The sequence below is a fragment of the Pimephales promelas genome, chromosome 15, assembly GCF_988280905.1.
Source record: "Pimephales promelas chromosome 15, fPimPro1.hap1.1, whole genome shotgun sequence".
Classification (NCBI taxonomy): Eukaryota; Metazoa; Chordata; class Actinopteri; order Cypriniformes; family Leuciscidae; genus Pimephales; species Pimephales promelas.
Window position 1 is genome coordinate 33,410,581 of NC_142783.1, and position 21,543 is coordinate 33,432,123.

General features: G+C 38.8%; 1 protein-coding gene across 6 annotated transcripts in view; it reads left to right on the top strand.

Annotated features, from left to right (window-relative positions):
- Positions 1–21,543, top strand: part of daam2 (dishevelled associated activator of morphogenesis 2) — a 111,529-nt gene that overhangs the window by 57,748 nt on the left and 32,238 nt on the right. For all 6 annotated transcript variants that reach the window (XM_089120570.1, XM_089120571.1, XM_089120572.1 and 3 more), the window contains exons 4-6: positions 3,171–3,245; positions 6,774–6,868; positions 19,786–20,119. In XM_089120570.1, the coding sequence (XP_088976696.1) occupies positions 3,171–3,245; positions 6,774–6,868; positions 19,786–20,119 (504 nt within the window). The remainder of the gene's footprint in view (positions 1–3,170; positions 3,246–6,773; positions 6,869–19,785; positions 20,120–21,543) is intronic.

Here is a 21,543-nt window from a genome sequence, read left to right on the forward strand (position 1 = left end):
TGTAGTGTAGTGTAGTGTGGTGTGGTGTAGTGTAGTGTAGTGTAGTGTAGTGTAGTGTAGTGTAGGTGTAGTGTGGTGTGGTGTGGTGTAGTGTAGGTGTAGTGTGGTGTGGTGTAGTGTGGTGTAGTGTAGTGTAGGTGTAGTGTAGTGTAGGTGTAGTGTAGTGTGGTGTAGATGTAGTGTAGGTGTAGTGTAGTGTAGGTGTAGTGTGGTGTAGTGTGGTGTAGATGTAGTGTAGTGTAGGTGTAGTGTAGTGTAGTGTAGTGTAGTGTAGGTGTAGTGTAGTGTAGTGTAGATGTAGTGTAGGTGTAGTGTAGTGTAGGTGTAGTGTAGTGTAGGTGTAGTGTAGTGTGGTGTAGATGTAGTGTAGGTGTAGTGTAGTGTAGGTGTAGTGTGGTGTAGTGTAGTGTAGGTGTAGTGTAGTGTAGTGTAGTGTAGGTGTAGTGTAGTGTGGTGTGGTGTGGTGTGGTGTGGTGTGGTGTGGTGTAGTGTAGTGTAGTGTAGGTGTAGTGTGGTGTAGTGTAGTGTAGGTGTAGTGTAGGTGTAGTGTAGTGTAGTGTAGTGTAGTGTAGTGTAGTGTGGTGTGGTGTAGTGTGGTGTAGGTGTAGTGTGGTGTAGTGTAGTGTGGTGTGGTGTGGTGTAGTGTAGTGTAGTGTAGGTGTAGTGTAGTGTGGTGTAGTGTAGTGTAGTGTAGGTGTAGTGTGGTGTAGTGTGGTGTAGTGTGGTGTAGTGTAGTGTGTAGTGTAGTGTAGTGTGGTGTAGTGTGGTGTAGTGTAGTGTAGGTGTAGTGTAGTGTAGTGTGGTGTAGTGTAGTGTAGTGTGGTGTAGATGTAGTGTGGTGTAGTGTAGTGTGGTGTAGTGTGGTGTACTGTAGTGTGGTGTAGTGTAGTGTAGGTGTAGTGTAGTGTAGTGTAGTGTGGTGTGGTGTAGTGTAGTGTAGTGTAGTGTAGTGTAGTGTAGTGTAGGTGTAGTGTGGTGTGGTGTGGTGTAGTGTAGGTGTAGTGTGGTGTGGTGTAGTGTGGTGTAGTGTAGTGTAGGTGTAGTGTAGTGTAGGTGTAGTGTAGTGTGGTGTAGATGTAGTGTAGGTGTAGTGTAGTGTAGGTGTAGTGTGGTGTAGTGTGGTGTAGATGTAGTGTAGTGTAGGTGTAGTGTAGTGTAGTGTAGTGTAGTGTAGGTGTAGTGTAGTGTAGTGTAGATGTAGTGTAGGTGTAGTGTAGTGTAGGTGTAGTGTAGTGTAGGTGTAGTGTAGTGTGGTGTAGATGTAGTGTAGGTGTAGTGTAGTGTAGGTGTAGTGTGGTGTAGTGTAGTGTAGGTGTAGTGTAGTGTAGTGTAGTGTAGGTGTAGTGTAGTGTGGTGTGGTGTGGTGTGGTGTGGTGTGGTGTGGTGTAGTGTAGTGTAGTGTAGGTGTAGTGTGGTGTAGTGTAGTGTAGGTGTAGTGTAGGTGTAGTGTAGTGTAGTGTAGTGTAGTGTAGTGTAGTGTAGTGTGGTGTGGTGTAGTGTGGTGTAGGTGTAGTGTGGTGTAGTGTAGTGTGGTGTGGTGTGGTGTAGTGTAGTGTAGTGTAGGTGTAGTGTAGTGTGGTGTAGTGTAGTGTAGTGTAGGTGTAGTGTGGTGTAGTGTGGTGTAGTGTGGTGTAGTGTAGTGTGTAGTGTAGTGTAGTGTGGTGTAGTGTGGTGTAGTGTAGTGTAGGTGTAGTGTAGTGTAGTGTGGTGTAGTGTAGTGTAGTGTGGTGTAGATGTAGTGTGGTGTAGTGTGGTGTACTGTAGTGTGGTGTAGTGTAGTGTAGGTGTAGTGTAGTGTAGTGTAGTGTAGTGTAGTGTGGTGTGGTGTAGTGTAGTGTAGTGTAGTGTAGTGTAGGTGTAGTGTGGTGTGGTGTGGTGTAGTGTAGGTGTAGTGTGGTGTGGTGTAGTGTGGTGTAGTGTAGTGTAGGTGTTGTATAGTGTAGTGTAGGTGTACTGTAGTGTAGTGTAGGTGTTGTATAGTGTTGTGTAGTGTAGTATAGTGTAGTGTAGTGTAGGTGTTGTATAGTGTTGTGTAGTGTAGTATAGTGTAGTGTAGTGTAGGTGTGGTGTAGTGTGGTGTAGTGTAGTGTGGTGTAGTGTAGTGTAGGTGTAGTGTAGTGTAGTGTAGTGTAGTGTGGTGTAGTGTAGGTGTAGTGTAGTGTAGTGTAGGTGTAGTGTAGGTGTAGTGTAAGTGTGGTGTAGTGTGGTGTAGTGTAGGTGTAGTGTAGTGTAGTGTAGGTGTTGTATAGTGTTGTGTAGTGTAGTATAGTGTAGTGTAGTGTAGGTGTGGTGTAGTGTGGTGTAGTGTAAGTGTAGTGTAGTGTGGTGTAGTGTAGGTGTAGTGTAGTGTAGTGTAGGTGTTGTGTAGTGTAGTGTAGTTTAGGTGTAGTGTAGGTGTTGTATAGTGTAGTGTAGTGTAGGTGTAGTGTAGTGTAGTGTGGTGTAGTGTAGTGTAGGTGTTGTATAGTGTAGTGTAGTGTAGGTGTAGTGTAGTGTAGGTGTAGTGTAGGTGTTGTATAGTGTTGTGTAGTGCACAAAGCTCTGTTCTTGAAATATTTCTGATAGTTGTCATCTTAGGCATATCGTGTCCCTCTGTTGTAAAACATCACATTTCGTGTGAAATTTAAAAGGTTAAAAGGTCAAACTCCTGCAAGATACAAACAAGCAGCATAATGGTTGGAAAATTGAATTTGAAAATAATACTTTTGCAGCCAACCATCACAGAATATAACCCACAGTTAGGAAGGCAGCAGGGAAAGTCAATCCATGTTCACCATAGCAATAATACTACCCGATAAACAGATGGGCTCAGATTAACCCTTATATCAGAACCTGAACTGTTTCATATGATATACGGTGATTAAAACTAAAATGTTTTAACTAAAAACAACCAGAGCGTCGTGCACAAGTCCAGACCTCAGGCTCCAAAGCACCACGACTCCATTTCATTACAGTTTCTCATTCTCCTCTGTAAACACTGATCTGGTCACTTCACTTGTTTGGGAATAAACAATTTCAGTTGTCATAGACTCGTTCATATTGACTTAAGTAAGAGACGTCTTCTGAGGGGGGAATGAAATGCCAAGTTGTTGTTTTTTCTCCCCCATAGTTAGATAATGAATACAATGTGGAATCTACTGTATTATAACTCTCTGGTGTTCTTGCCTTAGGAACAAGAGGACCCCAACAAGCTTGCTACCAGTTGGCCTGATTACTACATAGACCGCATCAACTCCATGGCAGCTGTAAGTATTTACTCTGTTACCTTTACATTTCTTACAGAAACATTTGCACCCTTTGTGATTAAACCTGATTTTGATGTCGGGCGAGGTGGGGAAAACTTATTGAAGAAGAAGTAGTTTTATGTATATAGAAGCACGGTCTCTTTACATTGTACATACAATACATTTAGACACCCACATATACATTACAGTCACATAGGATACATATAATCACATTATCCGAAACGCATCTTTTCACAAGATGTAAAATAAATCAATGATGTCCCCATAGTGTGTATGCAAAGTTTTAGCTCAAAATACCCCACAGATATTTTTATATAGCATGTTAAAGTTGTCACTTTTTGAGGGTGAGCCAAAACACACCGTTTTGTGTCTGGCCCTTTAAATGCAAATGAGCTCCCGACACAGTGGGCGGAGCTTCAAGAGTGCATGACTGATGCTAAAGTTTGAGCTGACTCACAAATGTGCTCGAGTACAACTCCTCTTCCTCTTCTCAACATGGACTGCGTGTTCCCGGGGGCGGGGCTTATGTAAATTTTAGGGTTAGTGATGTCACTAAGCCGGAAGGAAGCTGGTGTAGTTCCCGGGGGCTTGTGTTCCCGGGGGCGGGGCCTATGTAAATTTTAGGGTTAGTGATGTCACTAAGCCGGAAGGAAGCTGGTGTAGTTCCCGGGGGCTTGTGTTCCCGGGGGCGGGGCTTATGTAAATTTTAGGGTTAGTGATGTCACTAAGCCGGGAGGAAGCTTGTGTAGTTTTACGAGCCATTTGTTGTAGTCCTTAAAAAAACAATTTCTTTAAAAGCAAATATCTCCCTTTGCTTTGAACTTTGAGTGTTGTAACTTTGCAGATGTTGGTTATGCTCAAACAGCGACATTACACACGAACTAAAGTTAGAAAAGTGAAATCACAATCAACCACCCCTTTAAAAAAATGTGCCTTTTAACCCTTGTGCTGCATTAGATTTTTAACACCGTTGAGTGCATTAAGGGCCAAAAATGGCCACATTTAAACATTGCCTAAAATATTATTTATTATTATTATTTTCCACTTTTACCAAGTTAAATCTTTTAACCAGCATCAGTCCTCATCATAACTACCAAAAATGTATTCAATTTCAGGATTTTAACACTTTAATTACCAGTTTTGGTGGCGAAACCATCGATTTGTATAAGAGGAAAAAAAAACAAAAATTCAATTATTTTCAGTAAACTAAATGCAAAGAGAAAACTTTAGATTTGTATTATTTGGATTAGATTTGGATTATTTGGATAATTTTGCCAAATTACATACCATTTGCATTAAAACAGCCAAAATGATCAAATAAATTAAACTGCAAAAGACCAAAAATGTCCCTAATGCAGCATAAGGGTTAACTGGGTCTTGAATGTTGCCATAGATGAGGTATTATGAGGTATTAATTATCCTCAGTAAAGGTCTTATAAAGTTCTAAGGTTCATGTGGAATAACATGGAGATTAGCTACTAAAATGTGAGCTTTTTCTCTACACAGAAATATCAACAGTGTGTTTTGGTTGGACACACCGCAGTCAAAGCTTCATCTGATTTCACTGAGTTTGACGAGTTTAGTGGTTCTGATCTACTGCTGGTAATTTGTCTGGCATTTGACTTGTGTTGGGCATATATAGTACCAGAGTTTGCAGTCTAGATTAATTCACAAAATAAGACACAAGTCCACAAGTTGTTCATTTGAATTAGTCTAAAGAATTTGGAAACCTAAATTATGCTTGCGAATTCGGCCAAGAATGTAGAAAACACTGTGTTGACTGTTTGTGACCATCGTCCGAGACTACCAGTTTTTCAGTGGATTCATGGTAGCAAACTAGACTGCCAAAATGCAATCAACCTTGTGTTTTTATAGCACTGTAATATGTTATTAAGCAGCTTTTCCGATGTAAGCTTCCCCTGATAGCACACGCTATTTACAGGTCTACTGACTTTGCAGATGATTGTTGATTATCGTCTTGGTTTCAGAAAATAAATCCCAGTCGGCTTTGTAATTAAAATATGAAAATGCAAATTTCCTTAATTATTGTCATCTTAAAGGAGTAGTTCACTTTTAAAAAAAACTTTTGCTGATAATTTACTCATGTCATCCAAGATGTCCATGTCTTTCTTTCTTCAGTCGAAAAAAAATTCAGGTTTTTGATGATTTCATTCCAGGATTTTCTCCATATAATGGACTTCTATGGGGACCAAACGGTTCAAGGTCCAAAAGACAGTTTCAGTGCAAACTGCAAACTGTTCAAAGGGCTTTAAACGACACCAGACGATGAATAAGGGTCTTATCAAGCGAAACGATCGCTCATTTAAAAAGAAAAATAACAAAGTTTACATTTTATAAGCTCAAATGGTCGCCTTGCTCTGTTCTGTGATGAGCGTTTGTGACTCTCCTGTTCGAACTCGTTTATCAAAATGAACAAATCTTTTTTCGTGCCATTTGGTTCATTCAACGAACGAAATAAACGAATTGACTCGGGAAAAGATTTGTTCATTTTCATGAACGAGTTCGAACAGGAAAGTCACGAACACGCATCACAGAACAGAGCAAGGCGATCATTTGAGCTTATAAAATGTAAACTTTGTTATTTTTCTTTTTAAATGATCGATCGTTTCGCTTGATAAGACCCTTATTCATCGTCTGGTGTCGTTTAAAGCCCTTTGAACAGTTTGCAGTTTGCACTGAAACTCTCATTTGGACCTTGAACCGTTTGGTCCCCATTGAAGTCCATTATATGGAGAAAAATCCTGGAATGTTTTCATCAAAAACCTTAATTTTTTTTTTCGACTGAAGAAAGAAAGACATGGACATCTTGGATGACATGGGGGTGAGTAAATTATCAGCAAAAGTTTTTTTTTGTTTTTTTTTTAAAAGTGAACTACCCCTTTAATGCTTTACCAATGAAGGTCTGTGAGAGAGACGGAGCTGTTTTTTTGCATATATCTCTGTTTACTTTATTCTTGATGGATTCTGTCTGACTTTGCACCATGACTTCATTTTATGAAGCTGAATTGTGGTAGCTCTTAGTTATTAGATGAGCTCAGTTTAGGGTTATTTGAAATTACACAGCCATTCATAAAACACTATTAAGACGGTCACATCCAATTGGGCAACTCATATTTCCCTCTGCGTTCAATTTGAAATTGTTACTGTCAGAGATCAGAACGGGATGTTAAACAAAACTAAATACGACTTTACCAAGCCGGGGATGCGTAGCTGTAGCATCAGAACTTGGAATTAAAGTTAATGAGATCTTGAACTATGAGAGCTTAAACTAAGCCTAATTAATTGATTCTTAATCTTAATATCCTAATTTCCCAAAACTGTACATCTGGGTATATTCTGACAGTTCTAACAATATTCATATATGAATACTAACAATGGTGACAATGCTAAAATAAAGTTGGACATTGTTTGAAGCTTTTTAGAAGCATATTTGTTCTGCTGTAAATTTTATCAGTGTCATTGTCGAAAACCAAAGTAAAATTATGACAAAAATCACTCGTATTTCAGATGCAGACACTTTTTGCCTTCGACGAAGAGGAAATGGAAATGAGAAACAAGGTGGTAGAGGATCTAAAGACAGCCCTCCGCACTCAGCCAATGAGGTAAGAGAACTGGGATTCTTGTCATTATGCTAATTCATAATTCTGCTCGTCAGTCCGAGGAGTCAGGAGTAAATACCTCGAATTAAGAGAGCTGCTCTCAGCAGGAAGTTTTCCATGTGGCAACTAATTTAGGCCTGGATTATGTGGGATCCACGGATCAAGAAGCCTCAGGGTACCTGCCATCTGTGAGGATTGCAGTGGCCGTGAACTCGACTGCATCCCTACTATCGTCTGTGACTGTCTGGCGTGGGCGGATCGCGTCATTCATTCAGCTCAAACAGTCACTATGTTTCCATCCACCTATTTTTTATGCACATTTTGGGATATTGCTTTAAAAAAAATGCTAGATGGAAACATAAATTCTAAAAATGGCTTGTTTGAGTCAGATACATTTTTTTTAATCCAATAACAAAACGTGTGCATAAACTATAATGAAAACACATGACTATGATGTGTATCAAAACATTCATGTGACTTTGCAAGATCGGAAGGCATAATTGGATTAACCAGCTTTTGGCCATCATCTGAAATGCTTTTTTGGTTGTTCTGAAATGAAAATAAGTGGTGTTACATGACAAACATACAAGAGTTTATTGCTCTGAAGTTAAAGCTAAATGAGTTTAATTTCATCTGCATGCTCTCAGGTGCAAATCACAAAAGGCTACACATTTAGCCGTTTAGCCCCATAGACTCCCATTCATTCTGCTCTCGCCCGTGATCACCCCCGGTGGAATTCTACTGGAACTGCAACCAAGATGATGCACAACGGGGCTAATAAAAAGTGCCAAGGCTCTCCGTTAGACGGGCTCTGGTGAGACTCAAGGCCGGTGTGTGTCTCACACACACAGGTGTCTCTCATTAGCATTCGGTCCCGCTCTGCTTCACACCACAGGGATGAACATTTGAGTTCTCTCAAGAGTCACCGCTCTCACATTACCATATACCAGGGACCGTCTGGACTATGTCTATATTTTGTGGTCATTTTTATCAGTTCTGTTAGATGGTTATTTGGTTTTAAAAGTGATTTAACAAGTTTTTGTCCATAAATAGTTGTAATTCGTGAATTTATGACGAGAGCAATGAGCCGTGTCTTGGATGTAATCCGCTAATGGTTGCTTTGAGGTCTTTTTTTACCTCCTTAATGCCAGTGCAGGGATTACTTTAAATGAGCAGAAGGAAATTAAAATATTGAATATCCAATTTAGTGTAGTAAAATATGTCGGATACCTTCAGTTCTTTAAAGAAAAGGTAAATTCACAAAACTTCCAGCTCAGCACATTCTTGCAAACATTTGGCTGTTGTGTTCTGACTGACCAAAGGGTTTACAAGTTTCCTTTCATACGTTCTGTGTGATCTTTATTTCAGTAATGCTATTTTTGCAGTTGCAGACTTATAATAATCAGTTATTGCTTTAAGAGTCATTTTAGACTATTAAAAAATCCAACCAGTGCCACAATTAGATGATGTAACATCCACAGCAGTCGTACAGTAACTATAGCTATACTGATTTTCAATGAAGAATAATTACAGCCTTTTTGAAAAACTGATTTTTTACAGAAATCTGATGTTCAGTAACTCGCAGTAAAGAGAGTTGAATGCTATCTTTGTCACAGCAAAGTTTGTGGACTACACTGTAAAGATTTGTTATCACAACATATTTTCTTTTGTCAAATCAACTTTATAATAATTTATTTAGTTGAACTTATTTTTGAGTTTCTGATGATTAAATGAATCTCCTTCATTGTATTAACTCACTTTTTTCAGTTCAATCAACTTAAAATTTTAAGGCAACCCAGGTTACTTACTTTTTTAAGTTAAACCAACAATATTTTTTACAGTGTGGTAATCACAACATTTTTTTCTTTTGTCAAATCAACTTAAATAATTTATTTAGTTCAGATAACATATAATTTTGAGTTTCTGATGATTAAATTAATCTCCTTCATTGTATTAACTCACTTTTTCCAGTTCAATGAACTTAAAATTTTAAGTTACTTTTTTAAGTTAAACCAACAATATTTTTTTACAGTGTAGTAATCACAACATTTTTTTCTTTTGTCAAATCAACTTAAATAATTTATTTAGTTCAGATAACATATAATTTTGAGTTTCTGATTAAATCATTCTCCTTCGTTGTATTAACTCACTTTTTCCAGTTCAATGAACTTAAAATTTTAAGGTACTTTTTTAAGTTAAACCATCAATATTTTTTTACAGTGTATAGAAACTTTGCTGTGGTTTTAATAGTTAAAAGTGAGAAATGGACCCTAATCTAAAGTGTGACCAAAAATTCGAACCCTGTTACAATAGAAATACATCAACACCGGTAAGAAAAAGACATGCGAGTGTCTGTGCTAATGCATGTTTACACTATTCCGGTTTAGCTTGTCTCAGTTTATCATTGATTAATGATCCAGCAGTGTTCCTCTATATACACTTGCTGTCTTTGACGGTTAGCCTACCGAGAACCACTCATTATTCTGTGCAAACAATTTGCCGCCGCTTGTTAACATTGGAAGCAGGAAAATGAATGTGCCATCGTGATGTTTGGGCTCTGACAGCGCAGTACTGTAAAGTATGATTAAGGCAATGGGTCTAGAATAGAGTTTAGAACGTCACCAACAATTAAGTCTTTGTAGCCGAAAATCAGCAAATTCTTTGATAAAGTCTATATAAGCCTGTATAAGCAAATTCTTATATAAAGAACCATCACTTCAGAAGAATTATACTTGAAACCAAAGCCCTGAGAAATACCTTTCAGTCGAGGCTCATGTTTATAACGGGGTGGACTCATTTAAAGTAATGTAATCATCTGGTTTTAGACAGATTTCTGTTAAACACAGCACAACTAGTTGCGTTTTTGGTGAAAGGGATTGCAGCAAGCAAACCTTTATCATTTGTTTATCTGTATTATGTTTTTAATTTGTTGAAGATTAATTAAATTATTACCCTTAAAGGGGTTCGGGAGTTTATGTCTTTACTACTTGAGGAACAGACAAAAATTGGTAAAGGTTTTGGGACTTGCTATGTGAACACACACGCACATGTCAAGTATATTTATGTATATAGCGCTTTTCACAATATAGATTGCATCAAAGCAGCTTCACAGTATCAATCAAAACATAATAACAATGTTCGTTTCTTACACTCTAAAAAACGCTGGGTTGTTTCAAGCCAAATTTGGGTCAAATATGGACAAACCCAAATGTTGGGTTAAAAATGTAATGTAGCTCTCAAACCGTATTCACTTTATAGCCCTTAATTCTGTAATTGTGGACAAATGTGGGCACAGAGGACTCAGGTGTGATCCTAATTTATATTTATTTTAAATTTTATATCCCTGTCTTCGATAAAGTTTTGTCTATCCATTTATGGTGGTGTTTTTGAATTTATTTACTTCAAAAAGTACCATATTTTCTATTAGAGCCAGACCGATATATCGGCAGACCGATATTATCGGCCGATATTAGGCATTTTCCAAACTATCGGTATCGGAAGTTATAATGGCCGATAAATGAATATTTAAAAAAAAAAACAAAACAAAAAAAAAAACAGACGAAACACGCTTGAACCATGTCATGAGAGTTGGAGTTGTATAGTTTGTCCACCAGAGGGCGCTCTACACCGTTCCCGTTGGCAACACTCGTTGAGCTGGTCACGAAACATACATTGCTTGAATAACAATTAAAAGAACATCCACATCAGTTCTATTAACTCAAATAAGCATGACAAAATTAGTGACTAATCATCTCCAGTTTAAATAAATAAAATATCGGCCGATATATATCGGAATATCGCATTTTAAAACCCCAAAATATTTGTATCGGTATCGGCCTTAAAAATCCTTTATCGGTCGGGCTCTATTTTCTATGTAAATTGTGCTTATTTTTATGTTTTATTTTTTTATTTACTACTTAACTACATTAGAATATCTTTCCAATAAGTTCTTAGAGCTAAAACCTAAAGATGAAGTGACTTTGCTGTCTTATTTTGGCTTGCTCTAAATTACAGTTTTTCCCATTCATTTCTATGGGTGCCCATTTTTGACCCAAATACAAGATTAAGGAGTTTTTTCACCCACTTAACATTGTAGAATTGAGAAAAAAAAAAAATGTGCGTGTTCAAGAGGCAAACTTAGGAAAAGTAGCCAAGTCTTGAACCGCTCAGTATTTTTTAAAATTAAATCAAAACTATTTTGCCCACATTTGTCCAGAATACGGTTTTAGTGTTAAAATTTTAACCCAACTTCAACTTTCACTTTCAACAGTACATTTTTTTAATTACCTTTTTAACCCAACATTTGGGTTTGTCCATATGTGTATATTTTGACACAGTGTAGTGGAAAAACACCCACGTTTGGTAGAGCTGATCAATGGTATTAATGATTGGTTAATTATTTTGAATATCCCCAACACACACAAATTCATGGACATGGACAACGAAAAGGTTAAATGGTCCTGAAAAAAAGAGAGTCACATTTAGTGTGTATATATATATGCATAAGTTGCGTTTAAGATATTAAATTTGGTTGTTAATGTTTTGATCACACATTCCTCTTGTATACTATCCTCAATCTTCATGTGCTCCACCCTCTCTCTTTTTAGTCCACGTTCTGGAAGGGCGTGCAGATGACAAGCCTTTCTTAATTTGATATATTTAATATATTCTGTCTTCACGCTGCTGGTCAACCCACACAAAACGTCACTCCGAAGCGAGTGAGGTTTCGCAACATCCTCCCGAGCAACCCGAGGCTCAGATCGGTACTTGTGTCAAGTCAGTGAGAGAGATGGAGGCAACATGTTTATTGACCTTCTGAATTACCGAGGTAGTTTTTTTTAAGGGGATGATTAAAATCTTTCAATTTGTTTCGACATGGAAAATATGATGCACTCTGAACGCTGCGGTTCAGTTTAGGTCACTGGAAACTATGTCCATCTTTTGTTTAAGGAATGTTTCCCCTGGTGTTTGGACAAAGCTGCCCTGTTATTCTAAGGATGAATTGTCAATAGGGTCTTCAAAATACTGATATGACCTCAAAGAGGTCCAAATATATTGAACCCAACCTCTGTGTTTTCACATTTGTCAAATGCCTCCATGGAAATCATACCCCGAATCCTTTAAGCGTTTGGACGGGTTTTGTGTTTTTCTCCCCAAGTGTAGTAGCTCGATCCAGAGAGTAAAGTGCAGGAGAGGTAGCTTCAGGCATTGCTTGTGTTGGCCATGGCTTAATGGGACAATGTGCTACCCCACCTGTGCCCCCCACGCTCGGCTCGCAGTGTAATTTACACACTCCCAGCTGCTGGTAACTGATATGCAATACTGCACACGTGCGTGATTTTGTTCACGTTTAGTGTGACTGTGAACAAGTCAGACAGCTCTTTATCAAAGCTCAGCTGGCTTCATTTTACTGCTCGTGTTATGACTTTCCCAAATGATCACTAAAGTCTTTACAATCGCTTTTTAAGACCAGTTAAATCACCCTGAATAGCTTTAACGTTTTAAGCAACCAGATCTAGTGTTTCATGTGACATCTTTCCATTCTAAGAGTTTAGAAAATACGGGGGAGAACACATGTACCTGAACCTTCAGCGGGCTCCGGTTTATGCACATCTAGTATATCGTCTGTGATCATATCGTTTACAAAAAGTGTTTTTGAAAAAAGCAAGCATTTGCGTATCTGTATTATGTTTTTAATTTGTTGGACATTAATTCAATTATTACCCTTAAATGGGTTCGGGAGTTTATGTCTTTGCTACTTGAGGAACAGACAAAAATTGGTAAAGGTTTTGGGACTTGCTATGTGAACACACACTCAAGTCAAGTACATTTATATAGCGCTTTTCACAATATAGATTGCATCAAAGCAGCTTCACAGTATCAATCAAAACATAATAACAATGTTCGTTTCTTACACTCTAAAAACGCTGGGTTGTTTCAAATATGGACAAACCCAAATGTTGGGTTAAAAATGTAATGTAGCCCTCAAACCGTATTCACTTTATAGCCCTTAATTCTGTAATTGTGGGCAAATGTGGGCACAGAGGACTCAGGTGTGATCCTAATTTATATTTATTTAAAATTTTATATCACTGTCTTTGATAAAGTTTTGTCTATCCATTTATGGTGGTGTTTTTGAATTTATTTACTTGAAAAAGTACCATATTTTCTATTAGAGCCAGACCGATATATCGGCAGACCGATATTATCGGCCGATATTAGGCATTTTCCAAATTATTGGCATCAGCAGTTATAATGGCCGAATATTTCAAAAATAAAATAAAAACAGACGAAACACGCTTGAAGCATGTCATGAGTGTTGGAGTTGTATAGTTTGTCCACCAGAGGGCGCTCTACACCGTTCCTGTTGGCAACACTCGTTGAGTCGGTCGCGAGACATACGTTGCTTGAATAACAATTAAAAGAACATCCACATCAGTTCTATTAACTCAAATAAGCATGACAAAATTTGTGACTATCAGTTTGTGACTGTCCAGTTTAAATAAATAAATAAAATATCGGCCGATATATCGGAATATCGGATTTTAAAACCCCAAAATATTTGTATCGGTATCGGCCTTCAAAATCCTTTATCACACACACAAGTCAAGTAAAGTACATTTACATAGCGCTTTTCACAATATAGATTGCATCAAAGCATCTTCACAGTATCAATAAAACATAACAATGTTCGTTTCTTAGTGGAAAAACATCCACGTTTGGTAGAGCTGATCAATGGTATTAATGATTGGTTAATTAATGATTGGCAATTTAAATATATCCCCAACACACACAAATTCATGGACATGATTTGAAAAGGTTAAAATGGTCCTGAAAAAAAAGAGTCACATTTAGTGTATGTTAGGGATGTATCAATATATCATGCCACAATATATCGCAATAAAAAAAAAAGGCCCAAATTATCAGTCGAGGGATCACCGGTGTCACACCTCGAAACAGCGTGTGTATATAAAGAAGTATATTTGATTTAAGGCCAATTTATACTTCCGCGTCGAGGGTACGTCGTAGTGTGGGGACGGAAGTGCTAAAAAATCGCCAAAAACGGGCTTTAATCGTCTTAATGGACTTCCAATGAGATCGCTCTCTCCATTTCTTTTACTGTCTATGGTTACTACAAGCAATGGCGACTGAAAGAGAGCGGATCATGTTGGAGCTGGAGCTTATTGAGGTGGAAAAACAGTTAATTTTAGCGAAAATACAAAAACTAAAAGGCAGAAACGAGAGAAGGCGTCGGAGGAGATGGTACATGCGGAAATGCGTAGGAGGAAATGCGATGCTACCAAGCCGACCAATCACAGATCTTGCGGTCCGCGTCATCGCGACGTGTAGTTGCATTTTTGAGGAGGTGCGCGTCAGGCTACGGCGAAGGGTACGCGGTATGGTACGCGTCTGTGCGTATGCTACGCTGTACCTACTGGTATAAATTGGCCTTTAGTGTCCCAGTGTAGTTGTTCCCCCTGAAACTTTCCACAACCTAAAAGATGTTTGTATGTTTGTTTGTTTTTTAAAAGACTATAAAAAGCATCTATTGTGGCTTACTTGTGTTGCTGAAAACCTTGGAAGCAGTAAAGGCCCTAGAACAAATAAATACAACCTCACGTTATGTCAATCAGTCCCTCCAGGATTTCACGATTTTTTTTGTGTGATTTTTGCGATCAAAGTGACTGATTTTGTGGTGGTAATTTCCAAAAATTTGTGAAAAAATTTGCGATTTATATATAACATTTGCCATAATAGTAGTCAGTCCTTCCAGAAAAACACGGAGTTTTTTTGTGATTGTTGCGGGCAAAAATTGATTGATTACGCGGCCCGTTTTCTTTAAAAATGCGATGGAATATGCGGGATATTTATGCAATTTTATGGATGAAATTGCAGGAATTTGCAAAAATTGAGGGAACTTGCAAAAATTGTGGTTTGATGAAAAAGAGAAAAAAAGTGATTCCCCCAACACCCTGTTCTCACTAGGCTAATGTAAGAGTCATTTCTTATTACTTCCTTTGATAAGCAAGCATACTACATCATAGAAAGTGCTGGGAATATTTAATTTCTCATCTTGTTTTATTTCAGACTGTAACGAGTGTAAATAAGGTGTGGCCCCTTTAAGAGCTCTCTGCAGTGTTATATGTGCGCCTCGAACACCCCATGTCTGTTTGATGCTACTTCTTTTATCTTATGTTGTTTATTAAGTAACGATGTGACGGTAGAACGTGTGACAGACAGAATACGAGTTAGATTTGTGAGATGTCAATCGCCTCCGTGAGTCTGTCTGGCGTCGCGTAATTGCGTCATTTCATAACGTTCCCATGGAAACAGGGGGAAATGGCTGCTCTTGTGTGAAGCAAACGCAACATTTTTCAACTTTCTGCTAAGATACATGTGACTTTTTTTGCAACGAAAATGCGAGGATTATGAAATTATGCAAACCCCGCATATTTTGCACGGAAATCGGCAATTTATGCGGCGAAAGTGCGGCGTATTTGAAAAAATGCGGCCCCGCATAAATATGCGGACTTTGGCTGATTTTGCATTGAATTCAGCGATCGCATAATCGCGTTTTTCTGGAGGTAGTGGTCAATCACGCTTGCATACTGCCTCCGAAACTTTCGTCCGTCATAAATAAAAATCGAATCGGGTTCGATTTTCTGCGTTTTTCGCATCCGTAGCAAGCAGTTTGAATGGTGTTTTGATAATTCAGAGCCACCGAATCACGAATACGGAAAAACGCATACGAAAATTTTCGAAACTCAATGTGGCCGTGTGTCCACCAAAGTGTTTTTAGCCAGCTGAAAGACGCGGTACTTTGGGCGCTTGAGAGCGCTTTTTCCGCTGAGACGTTTCGTTGCTATGATACAGAATATCCGCTGCAGTTTGAATGTTGTTGACAGTTGGTCGGTGTGGTATTAGTCCCGCCCCTCCTCCACTGTGATTGGACGGCTGGGTAAAAAGTGACGGTGATGAGCGCTGCGTTTTATCCAAAGTTGAACATTTTTCAACTCCCAGCGACCAGTAAAAAACGCTGGGCGTTCGGCGCTTCAGCGTGAAAAAAAAACGCCTCGGTACGCTTATGCCGTTTAAAAAACGCATTGAAAACAATTGAAAACATACGCCAGGCGTGTGGAAAAACGCTTTAGTGGACACACGGCCTAAGTCCTGCTTCACTGGCATCACTGCAGAAGGAAAAGCCAATGATGATAAGGTCATGAGACTGTGTTTAGCGGGTTATAATGTGATTACCAACTCTTTAAGGAATCCAAAAACAGCAACTTGGTAAACAAACATGGTTTTCGTTTCTGTTCCACGAAAGTTGAGCCAGAATATTCAAGAACAGATCACACTTCTTAAGACTTAGCGCCCAAGCTTTATGTAAGCAGCCTTGCTTGCCACCATGGATGTATAATTCAAAACCTGTTCCGGAATGTGAGTTTCTTGGCTGAATACGAGTTTCAGTTCAGAAGAGAATACTTTCCACATTGGAATAATATAAATAAAAGTTCATATGAAATTTAAAACTAGAGTCATGACTAGAAAGAACAAAGAAACGGCAATGGCATCATCAGGTTTTTCATTATGCGTAAATAATGTGCTTGAATGAGATCCGAGAGAATTACATTAACAGATTCATGTAAATCCAAACATCACGTCTGACTGTGGGGAGCCGTACTGTACAGTACATTTCAAATGAGTCACAGTTGAGTCCGATCATAATACCATGGTACTAGCATTTTCATATCATGCTTTTTACTTAGTACTACAAGGTATTTAGAATACAAAAAAGTACATTGGTTCTGGAATAAGGTGACATATAAGTGAATAGAATATGTATAAACTGTAAGAAAGCTGGAGTGTCAAAATACAGCTAGACCATGAAACGGTCCATGAACACTTAGCATAGATTTGATGTTGAAATTCAGTGTTGTAGTACTCGAGACTCGGACTCGTCTCGGACTCGGTCTCGAGACCATATTTTAATGGTCTTGGTCTTGTCATGGACTCGTGTCCATTTGGACTCGGAATTGACTCGTACTCGAACATTTTTTTTTTAGGACTCGGAATTATTCCCGAGTCCACTCGAGTCCAATTCAAAATATTTTTCATGATTATTAATGTATGTTAATAAAATATTTCTTTAAATTGATTGACACGCCCAGTGATTGGTGATTTTCTAGTGCGCAACTGCGCATGACAAATTGTAATAAAATTACTTTTAACACCACCTACTATGTGGCCTTTTTACCCTAAACTGATAATATTTTTTAAACTCTAAGTAAATTCAGTAAAAAAAAAAAAAAAGGATTTTTCTAAGTAAATAAAAGTAAATTAGGTAATCAACCCTCACTGGTCTCGGTCTCGACTCGGACTCGACCGTCTCTGGTCTCGGACTCGACTCTCTATGGACTCGGTCTTGACTCGGACTCGACTCTCTCTGGTCTCGGTGTCGACTCGGACTCGAGTGAGGTGGTCTCGACTACAACACTGTTGAAATTAGATAAGGGGCTAATCCAGGCAGTAGAAGTGAGGAGAAGCCAAACCACCATAGGCCAGCTATGATCTCATGTGTACATCGCTCCCGCAGATTTTCAAGATTACAGGTCTCCCAAAGATCGCTGAGCCACGTCTGCTAAGGTTTGATCACCGTTGCAGGAAATACAGAGCTACACTACAGGGGATAATAACGGACTGATTTACTCCAGTTGGAGGGCGATGCATGTTTTCCGTTGCCAGCGGGTGCTAAGAAATCCATGCTGTGGCTTGAACTTGGCAAGCTTTGTGAAGTCAATTCATCTATTATGATTACAGGAGCACTGCTACCCATCAGCCCCCCTCAATCTCCCCCTGTTGTCAGTATTGTCTTCCATAGGGCACAACCGTGCTGCACACTAGTCTAGTGTTTGGTTAACATGCAATGTGAGTCACTTAAGTTGAGTTGGTTGAAACTAAATTAATATTTGGTCGTTTTATCTTACCTCAAGGGCTTCCAAGATGTAGGTGTCTTTGTTTCCGCAGTAGTTTCAATTTTTATATTTTTAGGTCAAACCGTTCTTGTCTGTCAGTCATATAATGGAGGTCTATGGTCACCACCTCAAAGAGCATGCACAGAGAAGTCCAGATTAAACATGATTTAATGACTCGTAAATGTAAGTACACATTGATGGCCTAAGACACGAAACGAGCGGTTTGTGTGAGAAAACCAACAGTATTTATATCGTTTTTACCTCTTGCAACCACAGCCACGTCCAAGTGATCTGAAGGCACGGTCGCTTGGAAAGCGCCGGAAGTGTGCGGTCGCGAAAAAAAATCAACGTTGTCTGTTGATATAACACAGTCTCATCCCAAAAAGTCATATAACTGACGTCTTGGGACGTCTTTTGACCATACGTCAATATCCGCCTTTTTAGGGCCCCCTTAAACGTCGGTAGATGGCGATCCCGGGCCGTCATACAACTGACGCTTTACCTTTAACCTCAATTAGGTGACGGGTTAGGTTTAGGGTTAGGTTTAGGTCTGGGGTAGAGTTAGGATCCCATAACCTCATCTACCGACGTTTAAGGGGGCCCTAAAAAGGCGAATATTGACGTATGGTCAAAAGACGTCCCAAAACATCAGTTATATGACGTCTTGGGATGAGACCGGGTTGGTTGATATATCGAATTTCCTGTATATCTAAATATGTTTAGATCTTCACAGTGAAGGGTAACACTTCTGAAATCTCAGTGTAAACAATGAGTGATGTACACACGCGAGAGATCACTTCCGGCACTTTCCAGCACTTGCACAGACTAAAGCGCCCTCGTCCTTAGACTTGGACGTGGCTGTGGTTAAAAGAGGTAAAAACGATATAAATACTGTTCGTTTTCTCACACAAACCGCTCGTTTTGTGTCTTAGGCCATCAATGTGTACTTAGTCATTAAATCATGTTTAATCTGGACTTCTCTGTGCATGCTCTTTGAGGTGGTGACCATAGACCTCCATTATATGACTAACAGACAAAAAAGGTTTGACCTAAAAATATCAAAATACTGCGGAAACAAAGACACCTACATCTTGGATGCCCTTGAGGTAAGATAAAACATACCAAACATTAATTTCAAAGTGAACTATCCCTCTAAAGGACTAGTTCACCCAAAAGTGAAAATTCGGTCATTAATTACTCACCCTCGTGTTGTTTCAAACCTGTAAGACTTTCGTTCATCTTCCAAACACAAATGAAGATCTTTTTGATGAAATCTGAGAGCTTTGTGTTCCTCCATTGATGGCACTTTCCATTTGACTCCAAGATGTGATTTTATTAAAAATATCTTCATTTGTGTTCTGAAGATGAATGAATGACTTATGGGTTTGAAATAAAATGAGGGTTTGTAATTAATGACACAATTTTCATTTTTCAGTCAACTATCCTTTTAACCCTTGATCGGTCACTCTTAATGTGGGGGTAGTGACATGTATGACCTTAATCAACCTGATTAATGAGTCCTGGGTTTAGCTCAACATGATGAATGTGAACATATATGCCCGTTCCACACTGAAGGGTCGACTTGTTTGTTTATCCAGCTGAGTATATACTGTACAGAAGCCATCTGGGATTTTTGCCAAGACTTAATGTTTTCACAAGCGATGCTTTAACGATAGTCCCTCCTGGTTTTGAGCAAATATGTTCTTGGATCATTTACATCCAAATGGCACTGAACTATATTTATATAATTATATGTGTCAATATATGTTGGGGAAAAGCCAATGACCATGGGATCTCAAAGGGATTTTCATAGTTTTGGCCTTGTTCTAAAGGCACGGCCCCAACAAACACCAACTTTTTGGTTGGTTTTGTTGGATCAATGTGTTAATGTTTTTAGCACACTGTCACGTTTCATACCTCACAAACCCTTGGCGACTCTCCCTTCAGGTTTGTGACGCGCTTCATAGAGTTGGATGGGTTGACGTGTCTTCTGAACTTCCTGAGGAGCATGGACTTCGAAACCTCAGAGAGCCGCATACATACCTCCATCATCGGCTGCATCAAAGCCTTGATGAACAACTCCCAGGGCCGAGCCCATGTGCTGGCCCACCCCATGAGCATCAACACCATCTCCCAGAGCCTCCGCCAGGACAACATCAAGACCAAAGTGGCCGTGTTGGAGATCCTGGGCGCTGTTTGCTTGGTGCCTGACGGGCATAAGAAAGTGCTACAGGCCATGGCACACTACCAGAAGTATGCTGCCGAGAGGACTCGCTTCCAGGTAATGTCGCCTTTAATGGGAGTTTAGTAACAGAAATTCCAATGGAAAACAACTGTAATCTTGTTTGGGCAATCTGTCTGGATATGTAAAATAATTCATATGCATAAACATGTGACCAAACATCATTCATTGATCGTCATATTGAATGAGAACTATAAGCCTGCTGAACTATACTAACTTCTGTGTGATTTAACCCTCAAACCGTATAGCCCTTAATCCTGTAATTGTGGACAAATGTGGGCTCAGGTGTGATCCTAATTTTTATTTATTATAAATGTTATATCACTGCCTTTGATAAAGTTTTGTCTATCCATTTATGGTGTTTTTTTTTATTTTGGGGGTATTTTTGAATTTATTTACTTCAAAAAGTACCATATTTTCTATGTAAATTATGCTTATTTTTATGTTTTATTTTTAATTTTTTTTTTAACTACATTAAAATATCATTCCAATAAGTTCTTAGAGCTAAAACCTAAAGATGAAGCGACTTTGCTGTCTTATTTTATAATGCTCTAAATTACAGTTTTTCCCATTCATTTCTATGGGTGCCCATTTTTGACCCAAATACAAGATTAAGGAGGGGTTTTTTTTCACCCACTTAACATTGTAGAATTGAGTCAAAAAAATTGTGTGTGTTCAAGAGGCAAACTTAGGAAAAGTAGCCAAGTCTTGAACCGCTCAGATCAAGGGAAGTATTTTTTTAAAAATAAATCAAAACTATTTTGCCCACATTTGTCCAGAATACAGTTTTAGGGTTAACCATTTTATATCATATTGCTTTTGCCAACATTTTATAGGAGCACTAGTTGTTTTATCAACTCTTTCCACGCCATTGTTGGCAGTGGCTGGCAACTTTTTCCAAAAAAACGCTGGCGGAGAAAGAGTTAATACATTTTTATGGGATTTTAATCTCTGTTAAATTGGAAAAATAAGAAATATCAGAAATAGGAGTGTGTCAAATTGTTGGCAGGATTTAGTGTAGTCTTTGTAGACATTTCAATACTTGTGGGGCTATTGTCTGCATTTGGGAGCAATTTTAACCACAGAGAAGAAAAACACACTCGTGGAAGCCTTATCATATGTAGAGTGATATGTCTTTACTGTGTGTTAATTCATGTACAGAAGAGCTGACATGCTTGGCAAAAACAAACGTCTGTGTTTGAAACATTAGCCGGTTAAGCATGGCTGGTTTCTAGTGACCCAAAAGCTCTCTGAACAAACTTGACACAATAAGGACCATTAGCAGACATTAGAAACCCGTTCCAGAGAAATAACATTCCCACCAGCCATAAAAGCATAAATCGACCATCCATAAACACCCCAGATGGAAAACTTTATTGTTCGTCAGTCGGCATTTTCACATGATACGTCAGCTTGTCTACAGAAGCGGCATCCTTAACTCCATGGAAACTCATGTGACTTGT